The 27,892-nt window shown below is 40.7% G+C and overlaps 1 protein-coding gene across 4 annotated transcripts; it reads left to right on the forward strand.

The window, feature by feature from the left end:
• On the forward strand, nucleotides 1-27,612 carry LIMA1 (LIM domain and actin binding 1). Of its 4 annotated transcripts, none has more exons than XM_042796936.1 (11): nucleotides 1-111; nucleotides 3,656-3,796; nucleotides 6,413-6,458; nucleotides 8,515-8,961; nucleotides 14,418-14,526; nucleotides 16,012-16,172; nucleotides 18,561-18,668; nucleotides 21,009-21,066; nucleotides 21,761-21,876; nucleotides 24,847-24,980; nucleotides 25,400-27,612. In XM_042796936.1, exons 2-11 carry the CDS (start codon nucleotides 3,678-3,680, stop codon nucleotides 26,400-26,402), a joined length of 2,301 nt encoding a protein of 766 aa, XP_042652870.1. In that variant the 5' UTR covers nucleotides 1-111; nucleotides 3,656-3,677; the 3' UTR covers nucleotides 26,403-27,612. The 4 variants fall into 4 exon arrangements, with proteins under 4 accessions (XP_042652870.1, XP_042652872.1, XP_042652871.1 ...); XM_042796937.1 differs by having other exon boundaries at nucleotides 14-111; nucleotides 3,661-3,796; XM_042796938.1 differs by lacking the exon at nucleotides 18,561-18,668.
• Nucleotides 27,613-27,892: the final 280 nt, after the last annotated feature.

The raw sequence follows: 27,892 nt of genomic DNA on the forward strand, positions 1-27,892 counted from the left end.
GCCGGGGGCGGGGCCGACGCAGCTCCCCGCCGTCGCCGCCGGCGCGGAGGTGCAGTCGCTGCCTTAGTCGCGACAGGTGCGCGCACGGGACCCGCCTCCCGGCTGTCGCAGGTGCGTGGGAAGGGGAGGGGGGGGGGGGGGGGGCAGGGTCGGTGCGGGGAGCGCTCCCACCAGCCGCCCTGGCAGCGGCGCCGCGCCCGCCCTGGGGCTGCCCCGGAGCGGCACCCGCGCCGGGGGCTCCGGCCGGGCGCTGGGCCGCGGCAGCAGCCCGGTGGTGGGGTCCGACCTGGGCGGGGTTGTGCCGGGGTCTGGAGCCCGTTACGCGCCTCCGTAGGCGGCCTCGAGTGCGTCTCTCCGGGCTTCCTCCTCCCGAGCCCCGGTACCCGCGGAAAGCAGCGGGGCTCTGCCGGCTGGCCCGGGTTGGGTGCTCCGGGACCTCGGGGGGAGCGGTGTCCGGCCCCGGTGCGCGGGGCAAGGAGAGAGCCCCGGCGACCGCCGTGGGTCACCGGCGGGACGAGGGCTTTGAGGGCCGTGCGGGCGGTTCCAGGGATGCCGAGGTGCCCACCTCCCCTCCCGTCGCCCCGCCGGGGCCGATTTCGGCTCCGGCCCCGATGCCCGAGCTGCTCCTGGCTAACGAGCTCCGTCCGCAGGTACAGACACTTAAACCACCTGCAGTAAGTCAACCGGTGCCCCTTTGGGGCAAGTGTGACTAAGAAGTTTGTCTTTCAGGACCTTCCTAGATATATTGGGGTTTATTCTGCTGTTAAACTCTCAGCTAAAGTTATAGGAGGTAGATTTGGTGTGTTACAGTGGCTAAATCACAGTCCTTGCCTTCTTTAACAGTGTGCACAACTCTAGGTTCCCTGTCCCCTCCTCCATCCCCCTCTGGACTCCCTGCTGCCTGCAACATAACCTCTCTCTACTGCAATATGCAGAATGCTCATGATCTTGTTTAAATTTTAATACGTACAATAAAGGACTATTTCCTGAAATGACTTGGAAGAACTTAATCAGAAGGAGCAGCAAAAAAAGTGCAGAGAAGTTTGAACATGATGAAACTACAAATGAATGGGAAAGCACTAAGAATGTGGAATAACATTAAAAATGTGGGGGCACAAGTTTCAGGGCATCTTGGTTCTGTTTCGTGTCTTCTCTAGTGACTGAGATTCCAAATATGCTTCTTAACTTTCCATTTGATCATCCTAGCAGTAGGTACTGCCTTTATAAAGAGATTTTTGTCAAAACAGGCCTGACTGTCTCACTGTACCTGGGGCTTCAATGGAGAAGATGATAGGGCAGCTGAACAAAAACACAACAGGGGAGAAAATGCAGCCACCAACAGTGATCACTCCAAGCTGCAATGGAATGCTTGGGCATCAAAACTGGGCTTCTTTTCTGAACAATTAAACTAGATTTTGTTTTCTCAGTAAGTGTAAGGTGGGCGTCAATAAGCAACCTGTTCCCTCTGCCAAGGGAGGCTTCTCGTGAATGCCCTGTGCTGTTTCCTGGGCAAAACTGACTCTGTTTTGTGAAGGGCAATTTAAACTGCAACATGGGGCTTCAGGTGATCTCCTTTTGGCTGAAGATTAATCATAAAACAAGGTTTAAACTGTAGCATTATATGGCTGATTCAGAATTATTTTTTAACATGGACTTGTATCATTTAGCAGGAAATTCTGTCTATAATCTCTGCATACGTATTCTGTCTGTGACTTTATTAAATCTATATGCGAAATGTTTGCTACTGGGCATCGACACCAGGGCCTACATCCTGTAATCACATAAATGCGCATTTATTTGCATGTGCAAATGATTTTAAGAAAGGGAGAAAATTGAGCGCTCCTCTTATATTCTAATTGGGTCCTTTTTCTTTGTGGATGATAATTTGTGCAGTTGGCAAAGGTTGGTAACTATTTCAAGCCAGCCGAACGGAGAGCATCCTTCTCTTGGTCTGATCTGGACAAAAGTTTGCAGGTTAACAGAAGAGGGTAACTTGGTGATGCAAGATGTTCTCAAGAAAGCGTGAATTTCAGAAAGTGGCTCTCCAGTCTGAGTTTCTCCTGCAGCTGAAGGGGCAATGGATGTGTTTCAGAGACTCCCTGAAGTGGGAGATGTGAATCTGAAGCTGCAGTAAGCTGCAACTGGAAATGTGACACTGATAGGCAGTTTCAGTGTGTTTCAACATCACAACAAAAATAGTGTAATTTTTCTTGTTTGCCACAGTAGTTCAACCTGTACATCTAAAAGCACCATCTAAATCACTATCTTGAAAAAACGTGTTTTGGCCTGCCGTGTCATTCTCTCCATTACATCAGGTGCATTAAGGAATGTTAGAGACAGTCCCCTTCTTCCTGACTATCCCCCAAGACCGCAACGTGTTCATCTGCCTGTTTTATCTCTAGGCAGCAGCAGGGTGCAGCACCGGAGAGGTTCCTCTGGTTCCAGACCAGCTGGGCACTTCCCTGACCCAGGGCTCCCCTTTCAGCGCTGCAGGTCGAGACTCACGACTTGCTGTGTCCGGGAGACTCTGCAGCTGAATTCTTCAGGACTGCGGTGTTACAGAATCCTGAGTCTTTGTCATTTTTAAGCAGTTGTGTTATATGCCTATGAGGATTTCAGAAACGTGGGCTTTCCTACATTTGATTGTTTGTATGAAATTTTCTTAAGGTGTTTCCAGTTACAGTGTGACTAGAGGTCAGGCAGACCTGCACTCGGATATCCAGAGTTCTGTGACCTAATGGTGCAAATCAGTTAAAGAAACTGATGGAAAATATGAGGAGATCAGCCTGCCTGATGTTAGCATTGTAGGATCAGTTAGTGCACTCGCTACAGGCATTGTGTGACATGAGACCAGGGATGAAAGAAAAGAGGAAAAAAGGAAAGGCGTTGCCCTACAAGCTTTATTTTTGTCTTATCAGAGAACTCTTTAAATTAATCTCTCCTCCTTTCCTCCTCCACAAAAGAAAACTAAGTATGTAAAAAAAAATCTGATATAGTTTTGTTGGCTTCTGTGGTGAAAAGCTGTCCAAAATATCTTCCCGTTTACAGCAGGACAGGGTAGTTAAAACTATTCCTTTAGGAAACTGATAGCTATTGCAACATGAGGTTTACAGCTGCCTCCATGAACAGAAGATTTGTTTCAGCTCACAGAGGAAACGGCTGCTGCGTTAAGAATGAACACCGCAAGAGTGAATGAAAAATGTTTGCATAGGAATTACATCCTCTTAGGTTTCATAATTCAAGCCTTCTTACATAAATGCCAGTACATTTGGTTTAGAAACCAGAACAAGAGAGGGCATATTAGGGCTTCCTGAAGCCTGTGTGTGGGTAGGAAGTGCAGGGCTTCACATTAGCATCCTCTTCAGTCACAGCTTGCTTCTTACTCCTGTTCTGGCTTACAGCTTCTCTCTCACCGCTTTCATTGTGGCTAGTGCTTTTACCAGGGGCACCATCTCAATGGCATCTGCAGAGGAAATGATAATTTTAAACTGATGCCTTTTTTTAAGTCAGTTAATGGACAAGATCCTGAGTGCTCAGGACTTAGTAGCATCAGTATGCCAGGAGCACCTTTCAGGTGACTTAATAGCAAATCGCTTTGTGAAATTACTTTTCTGTTCACATAATTCATATTGACTGACATTGTGCTTTCTTTCAGAGCAGGTATTTGTGCTGATAGGATGGAGCCTTCACCGTTTAACAGAAGACAATGGACTTCACAGTCTTTGAAAATCACTGCAAAAGAGCTTTCTCTAGTCAACAAGAATAAGTCATCAGCTCTTGCGGAGAGGTTCTCCAAGTAAGTGCTGTGAGGCTGCTGAACACAAGCTGTGTGTGTAGGTTGACAGCTGGTACCTTGAACAATGATTGTTTCACTCACAGTTGCTTTGCTTCTTAAAAATAATACAGATCTGTAGGCATTTAAGTTTCTGGTTTAATATGTGCTGGGCAAAACTTTTTTAAGTTGCTGACATTATATTGTTTCAGCAGTCAGAATTATAATATCTTTTTTCCTACTGTCAGAAAAGAAAGTAGAATGTTTTCTGTCAAACTACAAATTGCAATTTTTTTTTGAGGGCAGAGTATTGGAATGTAGGCAGCTATTGCCATTAGGGTTTTACTTCATCAGAAGTGCTTAAGCATGAACTACATAGATTTCTCTGCTAACTTGGCATTTCCTGCCTGGGACTATAAAAAGTAGCAGTAATGTGTTATCAGTTAATTGGAGACCAGTTAGAAATGGTAGTGCTGTCAACTGGTGGTGATAGATGTAACCCTCTAGTAAGAACTGTCAGTGGATTTCACAGATGTCCCTTTCCAGGTATCTCTCAAAACTTGTGTAGAAAAGGCATATTACTCTTCCTGTTTCTCTGAGAGCCGAATGATGGGTTACAGTCCGCTCACCAAGTAATATTTTATACACTGAGAAAGCTGAGTGGTGGTAGCCCATACCTGTTTTCTGGAAAAGCTTTTATTTCCTTAAGGAATTACAGAGACTACAGCTTAGTTTTTCAATGGAATTTGGGCAACCAACTCTCCTAGGTTATTGCATTAATAGTGTAGCAAGGTTTTAGAGTATTTAAGTCTTGAGTGTGGGAGAAACTATGGAGTCTATAGGGGAAGGGCAATTGCAGTCTGGACTGTACACAAACACAGCTTTTTAAGTTACTGCCTAAGTACTCTCTCCTAGGGAGAAGCTGCTTGGTTTAACCGCTCTTGTTAAGGTAATTTATTCACTCATTGAAGCTTGATTACAGAACCTGGTCATCTTGCTAAATGTTGATAATCCTTTGAAAAGGGCTTACTGGAAGTAATCCAAACTGCTATTCCTTAATCAAGTAGGGTTCCTCTGCATAAGCAGTGTCAGTTCCTGGGAAAAACACAGTCCTACTTACTGGCTTTGCCAACGCTGACACTCATGTTGAGGAGCGTAATTTTTAGAAATTGCTGTTACCTAAATATTTGTATGTGAAAAAATTTTTTTCATTTCACGTAGTGTTTAGATTATCAGTTTTGTCAGGTCAGACACATGCAAATTGCAATAGCAGAGACTTAAACAGTGTGCTGTGGGGGGCTAACTGTGAGTTAATGCTGCCTGGGACTCTTCAATCCTTGTTTTCTGGTGTGGTACTTGACTTTCATCCCCATGTCTCTCTCTGTTGCTTCTTCCATTATCAATCTCTCTTCCTCCATAAACTTACTTTCTCAGCATGTCTCATTCAAATTTTGGAACCTTTATAGTACAGAGACAGAGGTTAGTAAGTTTCAATTGGTTAAAGAGCTATGCTCCTTTAGCAGTTTTCAGTCTGTACAATAAACGCAGCTTGTAGAGTAAGGGTGCAATTTGTCTACTCTCTAGTGTAAGAAGGGGAGAAATCTATACAGGAGCACACTATTCACAGCAGGGTAAAAAAAAAAAATCTATTGTTATAAAGAAAAAATGAGTAGTAGAGCAGGTATCTGCATGTAAGACTTTTTTTCTTAGAAGGAACTGAGCCCATGATATACATTAGTCATTGGTTCAATACCAGCAATTATTGGAAGTCTGAAGTCAATGACTATTATAATATCAGTGTCTCATTTATTGCCTGTAACATAATCACAGTTGTATCAAAGTAGAGTTCCACAGAGAAGAAAGACAGAAACATCATTTGCCCAAGCAGACGTTGGGTGATGTTTCTTTTCTTTGAAAGGCAGAGCTCTACTCACAAATGGCAAGATTTGTCACATCTGACTAATTTGTGCATTTCAGAAGTGCAATCACCTTGTGCAGTACGCTCATCAGCACGGTCTGTGTGCTCCTAGCTGTGGATGTACTTATGTGGAGTGGTGTGCAGATTGCTGGGAGTTTTCTATAGCTTCTTAAAGGACTTTGATTCATGATCCAGGGTGGCTTATCTTCACAGGGCTGTGATTACTGTTTCCACTGCTGGGATGGTTCAGCTGCTCATGAAGCAACTGCTGAATTGGTGCAGTTTACAGCCCAGCATAGTAAAATAAACTGGCACTTATGTAGATTTTCTGCGTATGCCAAGCTGTAATTTGTTACGGTTCAGCAGCTGCTGTATAAATAGCTGAGTTATTCCTGCAAGGGGGCACAGCAGACAGCTGGGTGGCGGAAACAATACAGCTATTTCGAGGCAAACTGTCTATATTTGAGAATCAGAGTGCTTAGGTAATGAAAAATATTAATGTATGTTATTATTATAAACTGAATGACTTAAAACCTGTCTATCACTTTGCGTTGTTCTGGTACTATTTGCTACTATTTTTCCAGCCTCTGGTTTTATCTGAGCAGTCTGGGAAGTGCACAGAACCCTTGGTGGGGAAAACAAATCTCAGCTGTCTTCAAGAGCATTCAGTATTCTGGTTAACTGTGTTGTTTTGTTTGTTTTCTCTTTCCTCTATCTCAAAGGTACCAGAAAGCAGCTGAAGAAGCCACTGCTGAGAAAAAAAGAAGTGTAAGTATTTGTTTCCTAGGCAATAAGCAACAGCCTGCAATCAGAACGGATCACCTGCATGTAGTGTCTCTGTGACAGTTGATTTTTGGAATATTGAAGTTGCTGCCATGTGTCCTACAGAAAACTTGGCTTAGACATAGCGTTTGCTTTTGATTCATTCCCCCTACCCTTTCCCAGTGTGAATGAAAGGAAAGAAAATCACATTCCTTGCCCAAAGCTATGTGTTGAATCACCAATTTGATCCCAAGCAAAAGGCAAAACGAGTTAACCACAACACATGAATATCCACCTCTTTGTTCTTAGCTGTAGGCAGTTGTGTGGTACCTCTTCCTTTCTTAACTAAATTTAAAAGTCTGCTTACAAGAGGCTGCCAGACTCTGAAATCTAACATGTATATCTTTGATAGCTGTAGAATCCATTAAGGGGGATCATCTCTGAAGTGGCTTATAGGGTTCAAAACACCCCTGGATGAGGGAGAGCCATCTTTTCTGGCTCTGTTACAGCCTTGTATTCCCTCCTGTAAACCACATGGATTGCACTTACTGTTCTGGGGTCAGGGGACCCTGGCTGAAATACCAGCCACTAAGATTGCTGGTCTTTGTCTAAGCAGATTCTCAGTTTAATTTTTATTTTAAAAGACTGACGGTATTTTCAGGATATATAGGTAAGTCTTTGGTAGACCGTGCTGCCTTGATCTCTTTAATGCTTGAGGAATCATTTGAGGAGTCATTTTGTTTGCGAAATAGGTGTGATAAAATAAGCGTTCTAAAAATTACTCTCCAGTCATAAATTTTCTTCATTGCTTGTGTGGTGAGGGAACAGGCAAGTCCCAGGCAAGAATGACTTGTGTTATGAAGTATGCCCATAGGCATCAGGTCCAGAGGTGTTCCTGAGGAAACCTGCTGCACAATTTCTAGTACTTCTGTTATATTACATTTGCCTGATAACTTTAGTACTTTCTTTTAAATACAGTTAGCAAGCAAGCTGATCTTTTTTGAAGTGCAGGTGGATTCAAGTTAATTTGCAAAGCAGTGTTCAAAATATGACCAGAAGAGTAATAGGGTGAGAGACTTAAATCCTAATATAGCTGCTAATCCTGTTTAATTCCCGTAAGCCTTGCAGACCTGTTCCACTTGCAATGAGTTTGATACATCATGGTCTCCATCAGGGAGAGACAGCAAAAACACAGTGGTGGCAGGTATTAGATTTGAATGAATCAAACATGGGCTGGTCTGTTACTCTGGGGAGAAGTAACTACTTGTAAGTAAAACTAGTCCGAAAAGCACTTGAATATGAGGAGTACTACTGCTCCGTGTATTACCATCTAACTCGCAATGGTAAGGCAGCGCTTGTGATTTGTGTGCATGCATCCTGCCAAAAGCTTTCAATGTGTTGAGTGAAATGGAAGGAAAATTCCAGCAAATGATCTGGTATTGATAAATGGGAGCAAAAAGACATTTGTTGTTGGTGCTCAGCTTGAGCTTTACACTGCATGGTATAAAATAGTGAAGACAGCTCTCTTGTAACTAAAACATTACTGTTAACCGATGTATTTCTACTATAACTCCATAAAAGTAGTGGTTTCTGAAAGCTAATCTGTAGCTTTTTGGAAGGCCTACTAATTGTTGTCTTCTGAACCAGCTGGAAGATGTTGCCACATTTGGCACACCACCTCTCTCATATGGCTGCTTTTGCTATTGTTTGCTTGTTCTAGCACTAGAGACCCTTGCTGTGTAGATTCTGGTCCCCTCTCCTTCATGTGTGGATTCAAACCTTTTGTGTGTCATTTAACTCATTAGAGCTTGACTCCCTTTTTCCTTATAAGGCCATCCTGTTTGCTCACTTCCTGCTTAGGCTCCTGACTTTTCTCTTCTCCCCCCTCCTTCCCTTCCTATCCTGGATGCTTTCTCCATGTGGCACAGTTGTAACTATTCACAGCTGTCTGAAAAAGCAGAGCGCTGAGATCAGTACTGAGCCTTTAACTTCCTTTCGGGTAGAAAGGAAGCGCTTTAATGCTTCATCAGGCATATAACTGGAATTAACTTCTTCTTTGTAGAACACAGAAAATCTTCCCCCTCATTTTAAAAGGGGGAATCTGAGTGTACTAAAGAAGAAGTGGGAGAATTCAGTGCTGGGAGCGGAGTCTCGGAAGGAAACGCTACGAAGCAGCGGTGCTGAGGTTAGCCACAAGGTCGCTGGAGTCGGGAGCAGCCCCGCTTCTTCCCCAGGCGCGGAGCAAAGCCCGGGGGCTGGTGCTGCATCTGACGCCCAGGCCCCTCCGGGCACCCCTGGCCAGCTGCAGTGGCCTGGTGGTGACAGCAGAAAGTTTAAAAGCCACTCACAGGAGAGTGGTAAAATGGAAAACTGTCTGGGAGAGTCCCGAGAAGTGGAAAAGCCTGAAGCCAGCGAAAACACGGACTCTTCGGGGAAGATAGAGAAATACAGCGTTCCGCTGAACAAACTCAAGATGATGTTTGAAAAGGGTGAAGCAACTCAGACCAAGGTAAGGATCTGTCCCTTCAAATCTTAAGAGAAACTAAAACTCTGCTGCCTCTTGGGCATCAGGAAAAGTCTGCAGAGGGAGTGGCTCTGAACTATTGACTCTGCAAATAATTGTATTCATTGTCTTAGTTGAAACCTAATGTAGCTGGTGTTAATAACTTATTTGAGCTATAGAAATATGTGCAAAGTGCTTGAAGTTGTGGCTATTTGTGATTGCTCATTGGAGATATAAAGTGAATTTGCTTGTGAAAGGGGTACAACATAGGAGAGAAAAATATGGAATTTATTAAGATTTTTTTTTAAAGCAAGTTGGGATTGTATATCTTGTCTGAAGATTAATTATGTAAACGTGACTTGTGTAAAAAATATATCTGTATATATTTATATATATATATAAAAGTAAAAAGTAACTGTTTGAAGTGAGCTCCACTATCTCAGACGGTTGCAGTTGAGATGGAAGTACTGCCAGAGTTAAGGTTTTTTTATATATGTATCAGTATGTGAGTCACATGTATGCACATATATGTTAAGAGAGATATATAAATATGTACTGTGAAATACTCCCATTTTTTCCATCCTGTTCTCTCATCTTTGTATCTTAACAAATGTTTCTTATCGAAAAAAAATCTTCATGGGGAAGAATGAGCATAGATAGCCAGACAAGCTCCTGCCTTCACTAGTTTTGACTTGCAAATGCACGGGGCTTGCATTTTTCCTACAACTGCTCATGAAATCTGATCCTGCATGTGGACTGCAGACTGTGTGTCCCCGGGGAGAATTGCTTAACTAGAAAATGAATTGCATATGCGAGTGACTTGCAACATAGTCCTGAGGCCTTGATGCTGGTGGATTTTCCAGTTTTCTCATAGTTTCCTATACTTCTGACTTTGTTTTACTGCGGGTGGGTTTTTTGCAGTGTTGAATAAAGCAAACAAATTTTGTACAAAAGTTGTTTAAATATGTAACAGTTAAGGGCTTAAGAGGAGCACCTCTGTGTTAAAGTGAGTTTTGGGTCTGTATATAGTCATTTCACAACTTAGATTTTTGTAGTCTTTGTCATGATGTAAGAGCTGCCCATACTATCACGTCCATTGAAAGGGCGGGCTGTGGAGGGTGATCTCCTGATAGTGCTTCTCTGAACTCTCGCTGTAGGATTAATCAGGCAGGATTCCACAGGAAAGTACCGTTTTGCAGATGGGCTTCAAGCAACTTTATCTTAGCCTGGGGAATAAATTGTTTCGGAGCTGACTGAATCTGGAACTGATATTTCTGTCAAGCTTAGTAATTCAAATATTGTTGAAAACTGACTGAAAGCAGTAAATACCATACAGTAGGTATGAAACTATTCAGGATAGATTCAAATTAAGTTCCTATTCCAAGTTCATCTGGTTACTTTTTAATTTTAGAAGGGAAAAGGCACAAAGTGCTCTAAAGTTTAAGTGTATGGGGGGAGGGGGTGTCTTTGTAGTTAGAAAGCACTATTGTAAGCTTTCTGGTTCTGGGAATTTATCTGAGGACTGGAGGATGATGTCATGCAGTCACGTACAATGAAGATAGTTAGGCACTATGGGGGGACAGATCTTTTTCACTAAGGTAGGAAGCAGCTACAGCAGTGGTGTAAGTTTGGCTAACTGCAAGCTCTGCAGTTGCCTCTTCCGTTTATGCTTTTCCTGAACTCTGTCCATTGGTAACCCTCTGGTTTAAGTGCAAGCGAGGCTTCATAGAATCATTTAGGTTGGAAAAGACCTTTAGGATCATTGAGTCTAACCGTAAATTCAGCTGAGATATGGCAATTTTCCTTGGCATTTACTTAAGTCTTAAGGTATAAGTGCTGTCAGAGCTTTGAAGACGAAACATCTGTATAAACTGAGTAGCAACATGGCTGTAACTTCATGGCAGTGAAAATAAAACAACTTGCCTGGTTGCTGCGCAAATCTGTGGCAAGAATCCAGATTAGAGCTTGGATTTCCTGACTCAATGATCCACTCTAAACAAAGCTATTCTCATTTTCAGGGTTATAGTTTATTATTTTATTCATTCAGATCTTGCTCTGTCTTCTGCAATTTAGATACAAGGCAGATCTTTTTTATTGCATCTTCATGGAAAAAAATGCTCTAACCATGTTAGATGCAGGCATGTCAGTCTAGATTGGTTCAGCACTAAGCAGAGACTGAACATCAGGTCTTTTATCAATTTTAAGGAATTCTCCCTGTAAGTGGTAGTGCAAGCATATACAAGGAAGATCAGAAGAAAAGAAAGAGCGAGCAGATCGGCAATACTTCTTAAGAAGTTGTCTCCAAGTTGGTTTGTGTTTTAAGGCAAAAGCTTATTGTCATGTGTAGCTAACCTTATGTGCAGGGTCACGTTTGACACATTTAGTAGATAATGAAATAGGTGTAACTTTTATTTGGTCTTTTGCCCAACAACTCATTGTGCCCCAGGCAAAATGCTGTTAACTCTGTCTGTGGTACCACTGCACTCACCTCTTTTGTCTTAGAAGCAGACATGAGGCTTTCCAGACATGAGGAATATTCTATCTCATTTTGCAAGTAGCAGAAGCTGTGGCATGGGAATTGTGGCCCAGCTAGGACTGTAAAGGGACTCGAGTGGCTTATGCATAGGGTTGGGAGTCAGGGATTCCTTCATTCTACAGGTGTTACCTTCTGTGAGCCATAATCACCCTAATTACTTGTGGTTGGTCAGTCTATTGATTGCAATAAGGAAAGTCCTTCATCTTCCCTTTGTTAAACTTTTTTTTTTTCCTATTACTCTGCCTCCCCCCCCCCCATATCAAACTATTGATATAAAATCTACACAACATTGACTTTATATTTGTAGGTTTTAGTACTAAGATGTGTACAGAAATACCTCAGAACTCTAACTAAAGCTTTTGTATTTTGGTGTTTGGATTTTTACTCTCGAGGCCTAGGCTAATTGTGTTGTACAACTTATCTACATAAAAGTTCTTCAGGTGAAATTGTAATACCTGTAGATGTCTAAGATGGCAAAGAAGACAGGAGGAGAAGAGCTGTAAGGACTGTGGAGGTGATTCAGTGGAGGAGTACTTGTTAACTCAGTCTGTTTAGCTGGTCATGAGATGGCTGCCTCTGATAATTGAACTTTTCCTGCTGCAGTGGATTCCACAGCAAGGTGGTCTGATGGGGGGAAAGCTCTTTGCTCTTAAATCAGAATTCGCCAGCCTTCATGAAGGTCCTACAGAATGAAGTGAAAGAGCCTGTTTCTGATGATTACTGAATCCTTTGCTGCTGGTAAAAATACAGAGGTTTTTGGTTGCCTGAAAGAAAATCTTGATTTTGTGCATGCATGTAGATGAGGTGCTGGACCCTGATCCGGAATTCCTGTTGCTGGGCGCTGCCTGAACACTTGTCATAATTGTTTGACAACACACTGGTCCTTTGCCAACTCTTACTTAGAGGTTTAATTTGTTTAATAATTAATTTCAGTGATAATTGAGAATTCTTTGTCCTTTCCATATGAGGGCAGTTCAGCATGATGTTACTGGGGAAACACTACAGTGAAAATAAATGGAAGTGAGATTCTGAAACAAAGAATGAGAAGAGGCAACCCAAGCAAGTTTCCCAACTAGATTCCTAACTGTCTGTCTCCTGAAAAGTGCTGATGGTTTCTTTCAGTGATGCTGGAATCCCAGATGCTGGATCTAAACTACTTGAATTAAAACCTTTGCTCCCTAGTACTGAAAACTTCCTTATGCACTCTGCTGCCAGTTAAACTTCCCATGTGTCTATATTGCAAACTTGTTTCTTCGTTTGTAGCTTTGTCACTCCTGACCTGTGCAAGAAAATGTGTGTGGTACCATATTACTAAAAAAAAACAACAACAACAACAAAAAACAAAACAGCAAACAAACAAAATAAATAAATAAAACCCCCAACAAACAAAGATAGGGCAGGGATAAAATAGTCAAGGGTTTCAAGTGGGCCAATAAACATGTTTTCTCTTCTGCATCCTCAAAGGATCTTGTCTTCAAGTGTATTCTGCCTATAATGATCTTCTCTGTATGCTAGTCAAAAAGCTAGACCCTTTGAATGACAGATTTGTGAGTTGTAAGAACTTCAGACTTGTGGACTCAAGGTGACATTAAACTGGACATAGGCTGAATAAGAATCATCTAAGGATAGCTGGCACAGAATGAGGAATCCGCAAGTCCTTACAAGTGTGCAGACACTCCCAAACTGAACGTATCAACGCACTCAATGGAAGGAAAAGACTTGTCATAGCTAAGCTTTTTTCCAGTAAGAAAAGTTACCAAAGTCTTAAACCACAGAAATAGAAAATATTTCCCATGCTAATGGAAAAAGAAGTTTTCCAGCTGCATTTTCTTTTCCTGGTAAAGTTGCTGTTTTATATGCCAAAGCAGCTTGATTTTTCACAGTGATTATCTTACAGTGCAGTTCTGTTAAAATAAAACGTTGGAATTTCCTTCAGTTTGGTGACCAGAAAATAAGAAACTTGTTGGGAGGGTGGTTCAGGGGGAATGTGTGGTTGGAGCATCTTGCCAAACCTGCCTTTTTCCCTACATTAGCCTCAATCTTAATTTCCAACTGGCTCTGTGATTTAACTATTCCTAGGGAGGGAACAAAGATCTACTACCTTCTAGTATTTTATAGGTTGATTTTTATCTGTGAAAACGTCCTATCTTGATGAAGTCAAATTAAACTCTGCACTTCATGAGCATTTATCAAAGCTGCTGACATTTCTTTTATTGAACATTAGATTCTGGGGAGTTGGTCTCGACAAATGAGTATCAAATCTGATTCAGCCAGCCAGAGCATCTGTGTACTAGTGCTACAAACACCCTGTCCAGCACTGCAGCTTTACAGATAGTGATTATCCTGGATATCTGAGAATATTTATCTCTAGCACTCTCCTGCTTAAGCTTCAGCCTTATCAGACCTAATTAGGGAATTATTTGGTACCAAATGCATGAACTATCGAAATCAAAACAAGTAACTTCAGATACCTTTTATTACAATAGTATTTATTCTTCTTTTTGTTGCTGAAAATTAATGCAAATTTTTGATAGCTTGCTCCTTTCATCCTTTTTCCGATTTGTAAATCTTCATAAAATGACCTTGAACATTAGCTTCAAGATAAATCATATGAAATGCAAAAATCTAGAATGAAGTTTTGTATTTGCTGTGGTAACTGCCTGAAAATCTGATCTTGTGGTTCTCTGACTTTTTTCAACAATTAGTCAAAGGGCATCTACTGACTACTTTGAGAAAGTGTTTTCCAGGTGACAGAGGGTCAGGTATTCTGTGATCAAACTTTATATTGGTTAAATAAGATGTCACCTGCTAGACTTGTTTATTCCAGCAAAGCAGATTTGTTAGTGACACCTGTGCATCTTAAAGGATTATACGCAACAATCTTTGTTTGTCCAGGCAGCTGATAGGTGGGGTTTGTCTCTAATAGGTCCCTAGAGACCAGAGGAAGACAGCAGTCAGCAGGAAGATTTCTGAAAACAGCCTCTCTTCAGAGGACTTTGATGTTGGCCAAGGTGAGAAGAGCCATAGTACATCAGGTCAGTAAACCTCATAGTTTGTGGATTATTTTGCCTTTGTGTTTTGTTTGGTTGGTTTTGGTTTGTTTTGTTTTTTTTTTTTTTTGTGTGGTTTGTTTTTTTTTTTTAGTTTAAAACAGAAATCTACTTTGTACAATATAATGGAAATAACTTTTGCCTTTTGGAAATGGAAGGAAGTGCAGCCATCTTCCATCTGTAAAGTCCATGTGACTATCGCATTTAATGAATTAAGTCTTGCTGTGAATTTTAAACCATTATACCCATAAGCACGGGAAACCAAGGCACAGGAGATAACTAGCAAGTTGAGGAGTGGAACCCATTTTTTCCCTGTGTCTTAGTCCTAGAACAATCCTATCACTACTTTTAATAGTCAAACTAATTTAGGAAGTGAAGTAGTGAACAGACAGACAGGTCAATATGCCGCCTTGCTTTAATTCTCATCCCTCATACCTTGTCCAGACAGTGGTACAGCTAGCCTTGAGACTTGAGCAAAATTATGTATTTTTCATATGTTTAGAGACTCTTTTCTAACAAAGTATTTATAGTCTTTTGTGTTTTCAGCCTATGGCTAATACTGTATTTCACTACTTGTGAAATATAGTATTATATGCACATTGTGTCCTTATTTGAGTAGTACTGGGGAGAATGGCAAGAACTACTTAATTTGTTTATTGTCCCCAAAAGGGACCTTAATGATTTATACAACTCTTTTTGTCATTCAAGGCCACTAGCTAGGTTGTTTTTTATCATTCTTTATTGAACAATTAAGCTATTACTGAGGACCTGGACATCATATAAGGAAGTTAAATAGCGGAGCAGTCACAGAAGCTGGCTTTTTAATCCTACTCAGCTAACATCTGATGATGCTGAAAGATAGATGGCAAGTAATGGGGTGTAGTTCTGAGAGTCAGGAGGTCTGCACCTATGCAAAGACTTAAGCTCTCAAATGTTTCTTTCCTCTTGAGATAAAAACAGATGTTTCAAATGATCCTGAGAGACTAAAGTGAATTATTTCATCTTTGTTCTCAAGATCCTCATGTGTAACATGTCACATGACAAATTATTTTCATGGAGAAGGTGGAAGTGGCAGGTGAGGCTTCCTTCCTCGCTTCCCAGTTTTTCCCCAGAAGTCTTTGCCAACTCTGCCACTGCAGGAATGATGTGTAATTCCATTTAGCCACTGTAGCAGCTGCTTGCATTTGACAATAACAGCAAAACAATCTTCAGCATTAAAACTGTTTGCTCTCCTTACCTCTGAAACCACTGGTGGGATGCTGCATCCTGTGAATGCACTATTTCTGAAACTAACTGGATTAATTACAAGACTTGGAGCATAAACCTTTGACTGAAGCATTTCTGTGATCTCTTCAGGTCTGGAATTTCTGTGGTCTTGGGAGTTGTGAAGGGACATTTTTGAATCTTTCTGTAGACAGGTCTATCGGTGTTCCTAAAAGTTACCCTTTATTAATTTAGTTCTTTTTCCAGGGCATCTTGTAGATACTAGTCCAGCACTCAGTCCAGATAAGGCAGAAACCAAGAAAAACCTGGAGATGCCTCGCTTAACAGAAACTTCAATAAAGGATAGGCTGGCGAAGTATCAGGCAGCTGTGTCCAAGCAGGGCAGTTCCACAGGCCCCACTACCATGGTAAGTCTGTTCTTTGGCTTGTGTAGAAGTGTATCTTTGTCCCAGCCTGAGACTGGAAAGATCTTAAGGAAACCAGGATTTTTGAAGATAATGCCATCTTCTTTTGAAAATAACTTTGTGCCCATAGAAGTAATTTCTGATGAAGATTTGCCTCTACATACTGTAGGAAGAAATAAGTATTTGCATCTCCTGGCTGAGGTCCTTCTGGAACACAACTGACATGCTTTTTCTTTCTGCATGTCTGTAGCTCTCTGCATGTTTGTGGTGGTGTTTTTGGGGGGTTGTTTTTTGTTTCTGTCTTGTTTTTTGTTGTTGTTGTTGTTTGTTTGTTTAAAAAAACCCAAACATAATTCTGTATATTATGTTAGCTATAAGCTAGGGGAAACTGAGGCACAGTAAGGTGAAGCAACTTTCAATGTCATGTAGTGCATAGAACCTGGATGTCTTGGCCTGTAGCTGTGGGATCTCCAGTCAGTTTTCTTCCCTTTTGCTTTTCACCTCCCTTCAAGGCTTCACACCCATTATCTGAATCCAATTAGACTCTTGCAGTGAATGGACCCATGCCAATTTTGCAGATATTTGATCAGGAAATGAGCAATTAATGCATCGTGGTCAAGAATTGCAGCTGAAGAGATTGCAAGAATCTAAGCTTTTGTTAAAAAGTGCCTAAGTACGTTTGCTGGAACTGTCTGATACTTTTGCTTAATGATGGGAACTTTTATTACTTAAATATGACTTTTATTAACTAGAGCAATAAATTTTAAGAGTATTGGCCTTTTTAAGTTAGGAAACTTGCACTGGAAATAAAAGCCAAAAATGATAGTTCTGAGCTTTGGAAGAGTGTGTGCTTCCTGAGTATCTTTATAGAGAGGCAAAAGTCTCTACCCAGATGAAATGATTTCTAAATTTCATATGCAGTATGGGTCTAATTCTCCAACCCTTGGGAGGAAAGTCGAGTAAACTTCACTGCCTGAATGGAAAGTAATTGCAGCCGGTGCAACAAATCTGATTAACTGCTAATTGTTGATTTCTGCATCCTGTTTCTTGCCTGGATTCAGTTTGCTAGATTGCCTATTCCAGTCTGTGGCTCAGAGTGGGAGCTGATCCACTAAATTATGTCCTAATGGCAAGAGATTTACCATAGATGTCTCTTGAGACTCCTGTTTGCAAATCCCCAGTGCTATCAGTTTGAGTGTCAGTCCAGCCTGATGCTCTTAGGATCTTCCATTTGGCAGAACCTCTTTGGATTTTTGGCCTGGCACATTGACAAGGGCAGCACATAAAATGGAGCAAACAACAGTTTCTAAGGCCAATGTTTGCAGTACTGTTGTGTTCCAATAGCAGCCATAACTCTTGGATATTCTCCTTCCCTGCTGACAAAGCAACTGGGGCTCTTTTGATATGGTAGTGTGGTATTTGTACTTCCTTTCTCTTAAAACGTGTCACATCTGTGCTACAAAGGAAAGCCATAATCTTCCTTTGGAACAACTGCTTTGAGGGCATTGTGGTGTAATTAGGCCTGGATTAAAACTGATAGACACTTCTACAGTCCGTTAGAGTAAGGCTGAGAAGCTGTCATTTCTGTGCATGGCAAGCTATACAGAAAGGGATGGGAGAGGTGATGGACAGCTTAGAGATCTATGCATTAAAATTCTAACATTCATTTCAATACCTATTAGATGTGGTTGATTTTGTGCAGACTTGTTTACAAAATCTGGTAAAATGCTGGTGCTGGCATTTGGCTGTTTCTCTTTCATGTTACAGAGAAGATGCCTTGTGAAAGGCACGAGTCTTTCTCTAATTATCTTGTATCTCGTGGCAATGAAAGAAACACGAGGTTTCTCTGGATTTTTTTTTTTTTTTTTTAAAGACTGAAAGATTCTTTTTGGAAAATCTAAACCAAGTCAGTTTGTCAAGAACAAAAATCTTGGTAAATAACAGAACTAGGTTTTTGACTAGTATTGAAAAAAGTGTAGGATTTGATTTTATGTTGAATTGTATTTTTCAGTTGCATAGTGCTTTAGGTAGTGCTTGTCTTGAAATACTTGTAATTTCAAATGAAAAGTTAACATTTCTGGAAAAGGAAGATGTGGATTGAGCAGGGGAAGTTACGAGTTAATTTTAAACAGGAATCTGGAAGTAGAGGAGTGGTTTAGAAAAATACTGGCATTACACTCCACAGAGTATAGTAAAATTCTACAGCTCCATCTTTTTTTATCAGGAGAATGTATAATTTACCAAGTTTGTACAGGTTTTTGTGCCCCTTCCTTTAATTATCATTGAATATACTAGGAAAACAATTTTTAAAAGATTTTAAGAAAAATAGAAAGCAAGTAATTTCCTAGGGGGGAAAAGAACCTGTCAACTTTCAAGTGCTTTATTCTGTAGAATGAGATTCAAGCCAGTGAAAGTGAAGTCAAGAATTACAAATCTGAGCAGAAGGAGAATATGCCACCAAGTCTTGAGGACTCCATTTCCTATCAGGATGGGGAGAAGGTAAGATGCTCATGCTGGTGAAGATCAAGAACTTCACTTTAAGTGGAACTCATTGTAGAAGCACAGCTGATATACCTGTTCCACATGCCATCTAGAAACTGAATATGAGCAGCTGATATAGATTATTCACATGCTGCAGAATTCCTGATTTTTTTTTTTTAAATTATTTTTTTTAGACTGTATCTGAATTATAAGGTAGCAAGTCTCTGTGGAAGGCTTAAGCAATTGTAGAGAATATCTAGAAACACATTTTAAGTTTTCTTGGAGAGCTCCCCTGTCTTTTCAGTAATGACATGCCTGTAGTGTGGCAGAATCTTTCAGTATCATACTTCTGTATTTTCTGATGGCTTCACTAGCTGATTAGGGCTGAAACCTCTGCTGGTTTTGTGGGGATTTTTTGTTCTGATTTTTTTTTTTTACTCTGCCATTAATTTTTGATGACTGTGATGAAGCCACCTAAACTTTTTTGTGTCATGTTCTCTAACTGTAAAAAGATGATTCACAGCTAGGTATTTGTGTGGTTTGGTGTTGGTGTTTTTTTAATGAAAAATAAACCACACCAGAAAAAAACAAAAAACAAAAACAAAACAAAAAAAAACCCACCACACACCAAACATGAGAAGATTTGTGACACAAGTAAAAGGAATGTGTCACTGTTTCTTCTGCATTTAGTGGGTAAATTTTGATTAAGGTAACTGAGAGTGCCAGTTTGGGTTTGTTCCTGGTTTTGAGCTTCAGCTGTAAATTGAGACTAAATTACTCTGTGAATAAGAGATAATAAAGCACGCTCAGGCATTTGTATACTAAACTGGGGACAGCAGACGGGATAAAAGTAGCTGAATAATAATTGGGGTACTGTGTATCCCAGCCATTCTGAACACGTGGCAGCCTAATGCCAGGAGGGCTTTTAGAGCTTTCCAGCCTTCCTTGGGCAAGGGGCCAAATGGTTGCTTTCAGCTGTTCCTCACTGACAGCTGAGCAGCTTCATGTTCAACTGGTCAAGGCTGCTTTTTGCTAAAAGGTGAGTTAATTAAAAGAACACTTGTTAGATCAGAATACATCCCTGTTATTGAATGGAAATTTAAATAAAATTTCTTGTCTTCAGTTGTAATTGTGGAGTTACTTGCTGAGGTGTCCAGGTGCAATATAGATACAGAATAGAACATTATTTGAGAGCCAGGATTGTTCTTTTGAAATTACATGATGAACTTTGGAAATAAGCCTGATCAAAACTACTAGTAGTAAATGTCAGAAATGGGAACCCTCTGGAAGCAACAGAAACTTGCTAACCTTCTCTGTCTTTTTTCACACTGAATCCATGAAAGATTTAGTAGCCAGACATGTGTGACTTTAACAGTCACAGAACATGTTGATGCACTTTCCAGTATACTAGTGTTATAGTTACTTTTTCAGCAGACCACAGTATGTTAATATATGTAACTTGTTTCCTCATGTCATTAATTTGCAAACTTCAGTTGCTTGCAATGGCCCTTTCAATCATTAAAGTGAATTAGTGATGATTTGCAGTTAATCTTGTTACAGTACTTTAGTTTCTCAGTGTAGCTACTTAAAACTATTTGATTTAATAGCAGTAGTGCCAAGTTTAATAAAGAAATATACATCAAGAGCTTTATCTGTAACATGTTTAGTATCTGAAACTGGTTTATATCCAATGCTTCTAAAAAGTTGTGGTTTTTTTTTTAAATATGAATCTGTTTCTGAAGGAGGATGAACAGGATAGGTCTAAGCATGTTTGTCCCACACTGGGAACAGCAGATTTCTAATTCTATAAAAGCTTTTTTAAAATTCAGTTGGGTGGTGGGTTGTTTTGACTTTTTTTTTTCCCTCCTCCAAAAGCACTGTCTTTGCTGAATGTTTAAATGTCATAGATTTGTCAGATGTTGGAGGGAGCCCTGTGATTTCCAGTAAATGTGTACTGCTTGGCGTCAAGGGATTTCTAGGTAAGAAAATCTGGGAGGTACATCAATGAAATCCACAAGGACTTCTGAAGACTAATAAAAGTGTACAAGCTGCAGGTGCTTGGGAAAACAGAAATGTGATGTTTGTGTGTGTGAACACTATGGCAGATGATCTGAATATTGCAGGAGCTGTAAAATTATGAGGATGTCTACCTTGTAGCAAGGACTTGCATTCTTGGCATTCAGCTGGACTGTGCCTTGTGCCTTACAAAACAAAAAGTGGCTTCATGTGCACTGCAGTGTGGCCAGTCTATTCCTGTTTAAGTACTTATCATGTCAAACTGCCTGTTGTGTTACTCAGGCCATAATTATTCAGACTTCAGAAAGTCAAAGGTGCTCATTGTCTAATATTCTCTTGCAGGTTTCTGTAGGTGAGAACAGCTTGTCCTTCCATTCTGGTTTTCTAGAGGATGGCAATGGTAAGCACTTGTTTTCCAGTCTCAACGAGAGTAAAGCACATGACTGAGGGAAAGCACTAACTCTGCCCCATTGTGTATAGGATGTTTAAGATCAGTCCTGTCAAATGATGAATTTGACCCAATAAAAAGTTGTCTCGTACTACAAATCTGCCCTGTGCCTAACTCAAACTTTATAAGAATTTCTGTAACTCTTGTTTGCTCTGATTGAACACATTTCAGTGTAGCTTCCTCACCATTTGGACTTAAACTAATAGCTCTGGCAACTACTACATCAGTTAATAGGCTGAAGTACTTATTAATGCAGGACAATTACCAAGTGGCTTTGGTGTTGTCCAGAGATAGACAAGCTCCTATTCAGTAAAGTACGTAAGCACATTCTCATGTTGCCTTAGCTTTACACCTCAATTCAAGCCCACACATGAGCACTCTGCAGAAATGAACAACAGTTCCTGGAAGTTAGATGCTGAATCCTTGTGTATTAGTTTCCTTTACACATCAACTTAACTTTCCTGGTAAATCAGAAAAGGAGAATGGTCATGTTTAAATATCTAGATCTAAAGGTTTAATAGCAGATGTTCAAGAAAAAACGTGTTAGCCCTTAGCTGATAGGATTGCTGTTGGGTCTTATGAGCATAAGCTTTCTATGGTTTTAAAGTTACCGTAATTGCCTGTTCTTCTTCCTCTGATGCCTTAGTTGGACAAAACTTGGAAAGTGAGACAGAAGTTCAGAAACCTATCAACACAAAGCAGCAAAATGTTGGTTCTAAACCAGCTGGCCAGACAGATGCATCTCTGCCAAAAGCAGTGAAGGTAAAGCAGCTATTTCATCTCAACCAGTGGTGATGGTTAAAACCAACTAACTTCCCTATTTAAGACTGAAACCCCTTAGTGCAACCAATGAGGTCACAAAGGGTCTGGCAGTAACTGTATCAATATCTGATCTGTCTTCCTCAGACTGTGTTCAGGAGGGAACTTTAATTCAGAATGGAAAATCATCTCAAAACTGTCCGTTTTTCTTCAAAGACTAAGTTTGAGTTGCTTGCTGGGAATTGCCCTGCTGCTGTTAAAACAGTGTGCCCCTGCAACAGAGGCAGCTTCTCTTAAGTGTGAGAAAAGGGGTTAGAGCAGGGGATTGTATCAGGGCTTGTCTATGCCTCTTGTAAAGTCAGTGCTCCTAAAGGCTGGCACTGAGGTCCTGATACTGATCTTCAGAGCCTTCAGTAGGCTGGGACTTGGCTTTCCACCCTCCTCTTCCAGCTGTTCCCAAGGTAACTGCAGTTGGTAGCAACTTTATAGTAAGGGCACTGTGGTGGCTAAGTCCACAAAGCTTGAGTTTGGCATTCTGAGTAACAAGGCTTTAATGTTACATTTTCTTTAGTGAGAGCTATAAAGCAGATGGAGAACTTCTTGGATAGGAATGTATTTGCTAATCTTATTAGACATGCAAACGGCAGTGCTGAACATTTTGATCACACTGTACTTTCTTGTCACGTGTGCTGTCTGGAGTTAGGATGCCTATTCCCTGGGCTGCCACAGACTTCCTGGCTCACTCCTGAGGAAACAACTGTGCTTTTGTTGTTTTCCCCATCTTTGAGAGAATCAGTGCTGACCTCATGAAGACCAGTGAGATGTGGCTTCCTAGTGTTCTGGGGTATAAATGCCAGTATGCAAAATTAGAGCTGCCTATAACGTTTTTGTAATCTCAGTCTGCTACAGTATACAAGATACACACAACCTGTGTGTCTTGGTCCTCTGTGCTATCTCTTTATATTATTAGAACCATTTTAGTCGTCCACCTTGTTACTGCTTTAGATGCTGCACTGCTGTGATAGAAACCCAGATGCTGTTTATTCATGTAAGGTTCCTATTTGTCTCTTCCAGCTTCTGTTTCCTGTTCTTGGTTCCTAACCTCTACTCCTGCCTTCTGCTTCCCTCCTAATGTGAGCTCAACTCTCAGCTTTCTCTCAAGTTTTATTTACATTTATTGGGCCTCACCTTCCTCCTGTAGCTCTTATTTGTAGTATGCCTGGGAAGGAATTTCTTTCTCATCATGCCCCAAAACGCCTCTCCATCAAACATAGGGCTCATTGTTATACAAGTAAGTTCCTCTTCTTAGAGGGGATGTGCATTGCAGAAGCGCATGCCAGCACTGTCATGTCATCTTGCAAAACTAAGCTTTCAGAGAGAGTTACTTTTTGATGGGCAAGCAAACTGTTGCTGCCTTGATCTCTGGGGCAAGCATGGATGATTAGATTTTTGTTTGCATCTGTAAACTCTTGTTTTTTGAGATTTCATTTAGTAACTCAAAATTCAGAATTCATATGCAGTTTTGGCAGCACCTAAAAATTGTGAATTTTATTTTAAAAGGAATTCTGAGCTTTTGTTGGTCACGCTGTCATCATAATTAGAACTTTATCATATCTTCAAGCAATGCCTTAAAAAATTTGAAATACCTATTAAACTGAAATTAAATTGGCAGCATACTTTATGATTTTGACAAACTGACTTCAGCTGGCTCTGTCTTCAGCAATCTGTCCCTCACGTATTGTAACTTTCATTGCCTAACCATTGTTTCTAGTCTGTTATAAATAAATTGCTATAATTATGTCTTCCTGTGATCTTCCTGTTTTTTCTTTAGCCATCATATTTTCCCTTAAAGCTTTTTATTAAGTTTGTAGCAGGTAATTCTTTGTCAAAGAAAAGCTACAATATTAATGTGTCTATGCATACCCCTGGTATGGAGCGTAGGCACTCTTTTACCCTGCTGCTAAAGTAGCTGTAATCAACATGCAGCCTGAGACTGCCAATTTTTCAACTGTAAGTTATTTAATTTTTCCTTTAAAGTGTCTTCCCTATTGGCTAACCTTAGTAGATTCCAAGAAGTGAATGGCATCAAGTCATCTTTTTTCATGGACAATGTACTTGTTTCCTTGATGCTGTTAGAAAACAAAATCTGAAATTGTTGCCATGCAGCACAGCAGTGAGGCTCGACTCCTCGCATTTAAGTGTACCCTTGCACTAATCTCTCAGGAAATTCTCTTAGTGAGCACATAAACAATTCTAGCTGTTTAACCTCAAAGCCCTGCTCACTTTAAGTCTTGAGCAAGTTTGAGGGCTGCATGTCCTGAAACCCGAGTATAGTTTCTTTGGAATTGCTCAGAAATGAAGTCAGAAGTGTTTCCTGCTGCCTGCATCTGCACTGAGATTATTTCCTCCTCTTGAAGAGAGGAGAGCATTTAGCAAAAGTGGATCATTTCAAACTGATGAGCAGCTTGTTCCACTCCTTTTCCCTCTCACCTGCTACCTTTTATTTTGAGGTTATTTCAGCTCTTTTTCTGCACTATTTTTTTAATTTTGGTAAGTCTCATACTGACTGTAATCTACCTGAATGTTTCTTCTTCATTTCTCTGTCAAGCAAAATTGAGCTTGCAGAAACAGATTGGACAGCTTTTGGGGAACTGGCTCAGTCTAAGTGTTTTGAGTTCTAGTATTTTCATCGTTCCTTCTCAACCATTGCTCAACTCGTGATGCTTCAGCTGTGGAATTCACTGGGGCAAAATCTTGGCTCGCTGTCAAGCCACAGCAATCCTGTGGGCCTGACATAGCCTCTTCCTCACTCATTGCCCACCAGAACCCACTCGAACCATAATAGGCATTGAGTCCCAGAAAGTGAATTGCTGCAATTTTTCTGAGAACTCTGGAAGCTGTGCATGAACCCAAGCCAAGTCCCTGAGCAGCTGATTCATTTTCCAGTTAACAAACTTTTTCTTCTTCCCATAGAAATTTCAGTTGCCAATGAAGGAAACCTGTGTTGGGTGTCAGAAGACTGTGTACCCAATGGAAAGGCTTTTTGCCAACCAGCAGGTGTTTCACATCAGCTGTTTCCGCTGTTCCTATTGCAACAGTAAACTCAGGTAAACATGCTGCTGCATTTGGCTGCTGTCTGGGAAGTGTAGCTTTCCTCTTCACCAGCTCAGTAAGATGCTGTTCGGGCTTACCTGAGCTGAAGGCAACCATAATTCAGCGCACTGGAGAGGAGCGTAGGAGTGGTAATACAGTCCTAGTTTTTCCAGCGGCTTTTGCACTTGATGCAGTCTATTTTTAAACCCTTAATGTAATTTTATGTAGGGAAAAATATAGTGTCCAACTTTGTAAACATCTCCTGATGTTTGAAAAGAGGGCAGTACAAACTCATGAAAGCTGTAAGCTTGTCTTTTCTAAACATGTTGGAAGACTGAAATTGAATCTCTTCAGTAACATAACTAAAATATACACCCATCTCAGTGGCTGACTCACAGAATGCTAACGTTTGACTTTGTATTTTCCTTAACAGTCTTGGGACATATGCATCTCTGCGTGGGAATATTTACTGCAAGCCCCACTTCAATCAGCTCTTCAAATCTAAAGGCAATTATGATGAAGGCTTTGGACACAAACAGCATAAGGAATTATGGGCAGGCAAAACTGAAAGTGAAGAATCCCTGGAGAAAACTGTGCATGATTTAAATGCAACAGAAAGTCCACCAAGCCCAGGAGTAGAGGATGCCCCAATTGCAAAAGTAGGAGTTCTGGCAGCAAGTATGGAAGCAAAAGCTTCAGCTTTGCCTGAAAGAGAAGAGAGACCAGCAGAAACAAAAAAGCTCAGGATTGCCTGGCCGCCTCCATCTGATCAAAGTATTCATGGAAGTGCCTTAGATGAGGGCATCAAAGTATTCAAACCCAAATGGCCCCCAGAAGAAGAAATTTCTAAGCCAGATGCGCTGGAGGATGTGGATCTGGATCTGAAAAAGTTAAGAAGATCTTCCTCACTGAAGGAAAGAAGTCGTCCCTTTACAGTTGCAGCCTCATTTAGAACAGTATCTGTTAAAGGCCATAAAACAGAGAATTCATCTTCTCCTTCTAAGGCAGAGAGAGACATGTTGAAAAGAAGTGAGCAACTGGAGAGAGAGGTCGTGGTAGACAAAAAGCAAAGGGAAAAGAAGGTTGAGAATAGGAACATCCAGAGTGCTGAAGAGAAAAATGTGGAGAAAGAACAGGAATTGTCTGGTATCAAAACAGCAGAGCATAACTTTGTAGAAAATGGCCAGGTGAATGCAGAGACAGATGAGGAAGAACACGCTATGGAAGAGAAGGAAATTCCAAATGAAGAATTCCTCGAACCAAATTCTCCTAAACGTACTAGCTTAGCCAATGTCATGACTGCTAAGGAATCGTCTCCTAACCAGAACCGCAAATCCCAAGATGTGGGTTTCTGGGAGGGTGAAGATATGGAAGATCTGTCTGTGGAAGAACAGATCAAAAGGAATCGTTACTATGAAGAAGATGATGAAGAATAAATTGGCCTTTTACTAGGAAACTTGCTGCAAGGTGCTGGGCCTCTTTAAATCGGTGTTTTTAGCTTTAACAAACAGCTGTCCTCCATGAAAGCGATGCTATACTGCACATTGACATTAAGGGAATCCTACGTACAAATTATCTCAACTAGAAAAAGACTCTGGAAGCCTGCAAAAAGTGTATCTAGATGCATGGAAACAAGTCTCTGGCTGTGGGATAGCTTCAACAGGTAACCTCTGTCCACAACACAAGAAGAGAGCTGTACTGTACTCCTACTGTCTTATCCTTTTTGAGCTTCAGTACGTATTTCATTAACAATTTACAGAATTTCACTGTACTCACAATGGTAGTGTGAAACAGGCTTTCCGTAATACACTACTTTTACCACTACAAATGCTACTGCAGTGCTTAGGGACCAATTTCAAAGGGACTTTCTGGCCTGTTTTAAAAATGGTAAATTAATGCACTTTAATACATGTGAAGGGCGCAACTGGGTTGTTTTGTTGTAAAAACATTTATGTTAACGCTTACTATCCAACAACTAAATCATCTCAAACTGAGTGCAACACGATTTTCTTTATCAAAACAGCCCATCATCAATTGAAGACTCCCTACACTCTTTATTTTTCGCTGGGCAACTGGAATGATGTGCCCATTGCTGAAACATATGTATTTTAGTGCTTATCCGGAAGCTGTGCTGACTGACAGATCTCTTTGAGGATACGTCAACACTTTTGCAGTAGCCTGCAGGGCATTACTTTTGCATTTCATGTGCATTTGAAGTGGTTTTTTTGCTTTGTTTTGTTGTTTCTACTTGGATTTCACCATCATTCATTTTAAACTGCAGATAATATTTTTAAGGCCTTTTGACAGCTTTGAAATCCTACTTCTATCAAGCTGCCATAAATCTTTTCATTATGCCTGTGAAATTATGCTGCATTGAAAAGATCTCTGGAATAAAACCATCTGAACGGTGAAACTTTGATTGCTAGCATTGAAGCTTAATACATTTTTAAACTTGACTTCATTTATTTCACAAATAATGAAATCTTGAATGGTGGAAGGAGGATGCCCTTTTATATTAGCTTTTATTTGTACTGTATTCTCATGAGAATTAGCTCTTAACTATACTTGAGGTGTAAAATATTCTGCTTTCTTAACAGTCCTGCTAACGATAAAACCTTCAATAAAGTTCGGTCATTTACATTAAAATTTAAGTCTGAAGACTGGATTCATACTCGTTTCACAAAGAGGCGGCATTTTAAAAAGACCATGGGAACAGATGGGTGAAATACCAGTGTTCTTACTGGAAGCTGGAGGCCAGTGATTTTTCTGGTGCCACTAGGTGACACTGTGTGTCCGCTTTTTTTCTGGTTAACAGTCAAATGGGCAGACTGTGCTCTCCTATGCAAGAGCGTGTGGAAGAGGGATTAGAACAGGATGGGCAGAAGAAATAAGGACGTGCAGGTGTTTTACACTTCCATTACTTGCT

Source organism: Tyto alba, unplaced genomic scaffold (assembly GCF_018691265.1).
Source record: "Tyto alba isolate M040663 unplaced genomic scaffold, T.alba_DEE_v4.0 Super-Scaffold_23, whole genome shotgun sequence".
NCBI classification, from domain to species: domain Eukaryota; kingdom Metazoa; phylum Chordata; class Aves; order Strigiformes; family Tytonidae; genus Tyto; species Tyto alba.

Coding starts and splice junctions, on each gene's coding strand:
- LIMA1 (XM_042796936.1), top strand. CDS start 3,678: ATGGAGCCTTCACCGTTTAACAGAAGACAATGGACTTCACAGTCTTTG. Junction 3,797..6,412: donor CTTGCGGAGAGGTTCTCCAA/GTAAGTGCTGTG, acceptor TCTATCTCAAAG/GTACCAGAAAGCAGCTGAAG. Junction 21,067..21,760: donor TTTTCTAGAGGATGGCAATG/GTAAGCACTTGT, acceptor CTGATGCCTTAG/TTGGACAAAACTTGGAAAGT.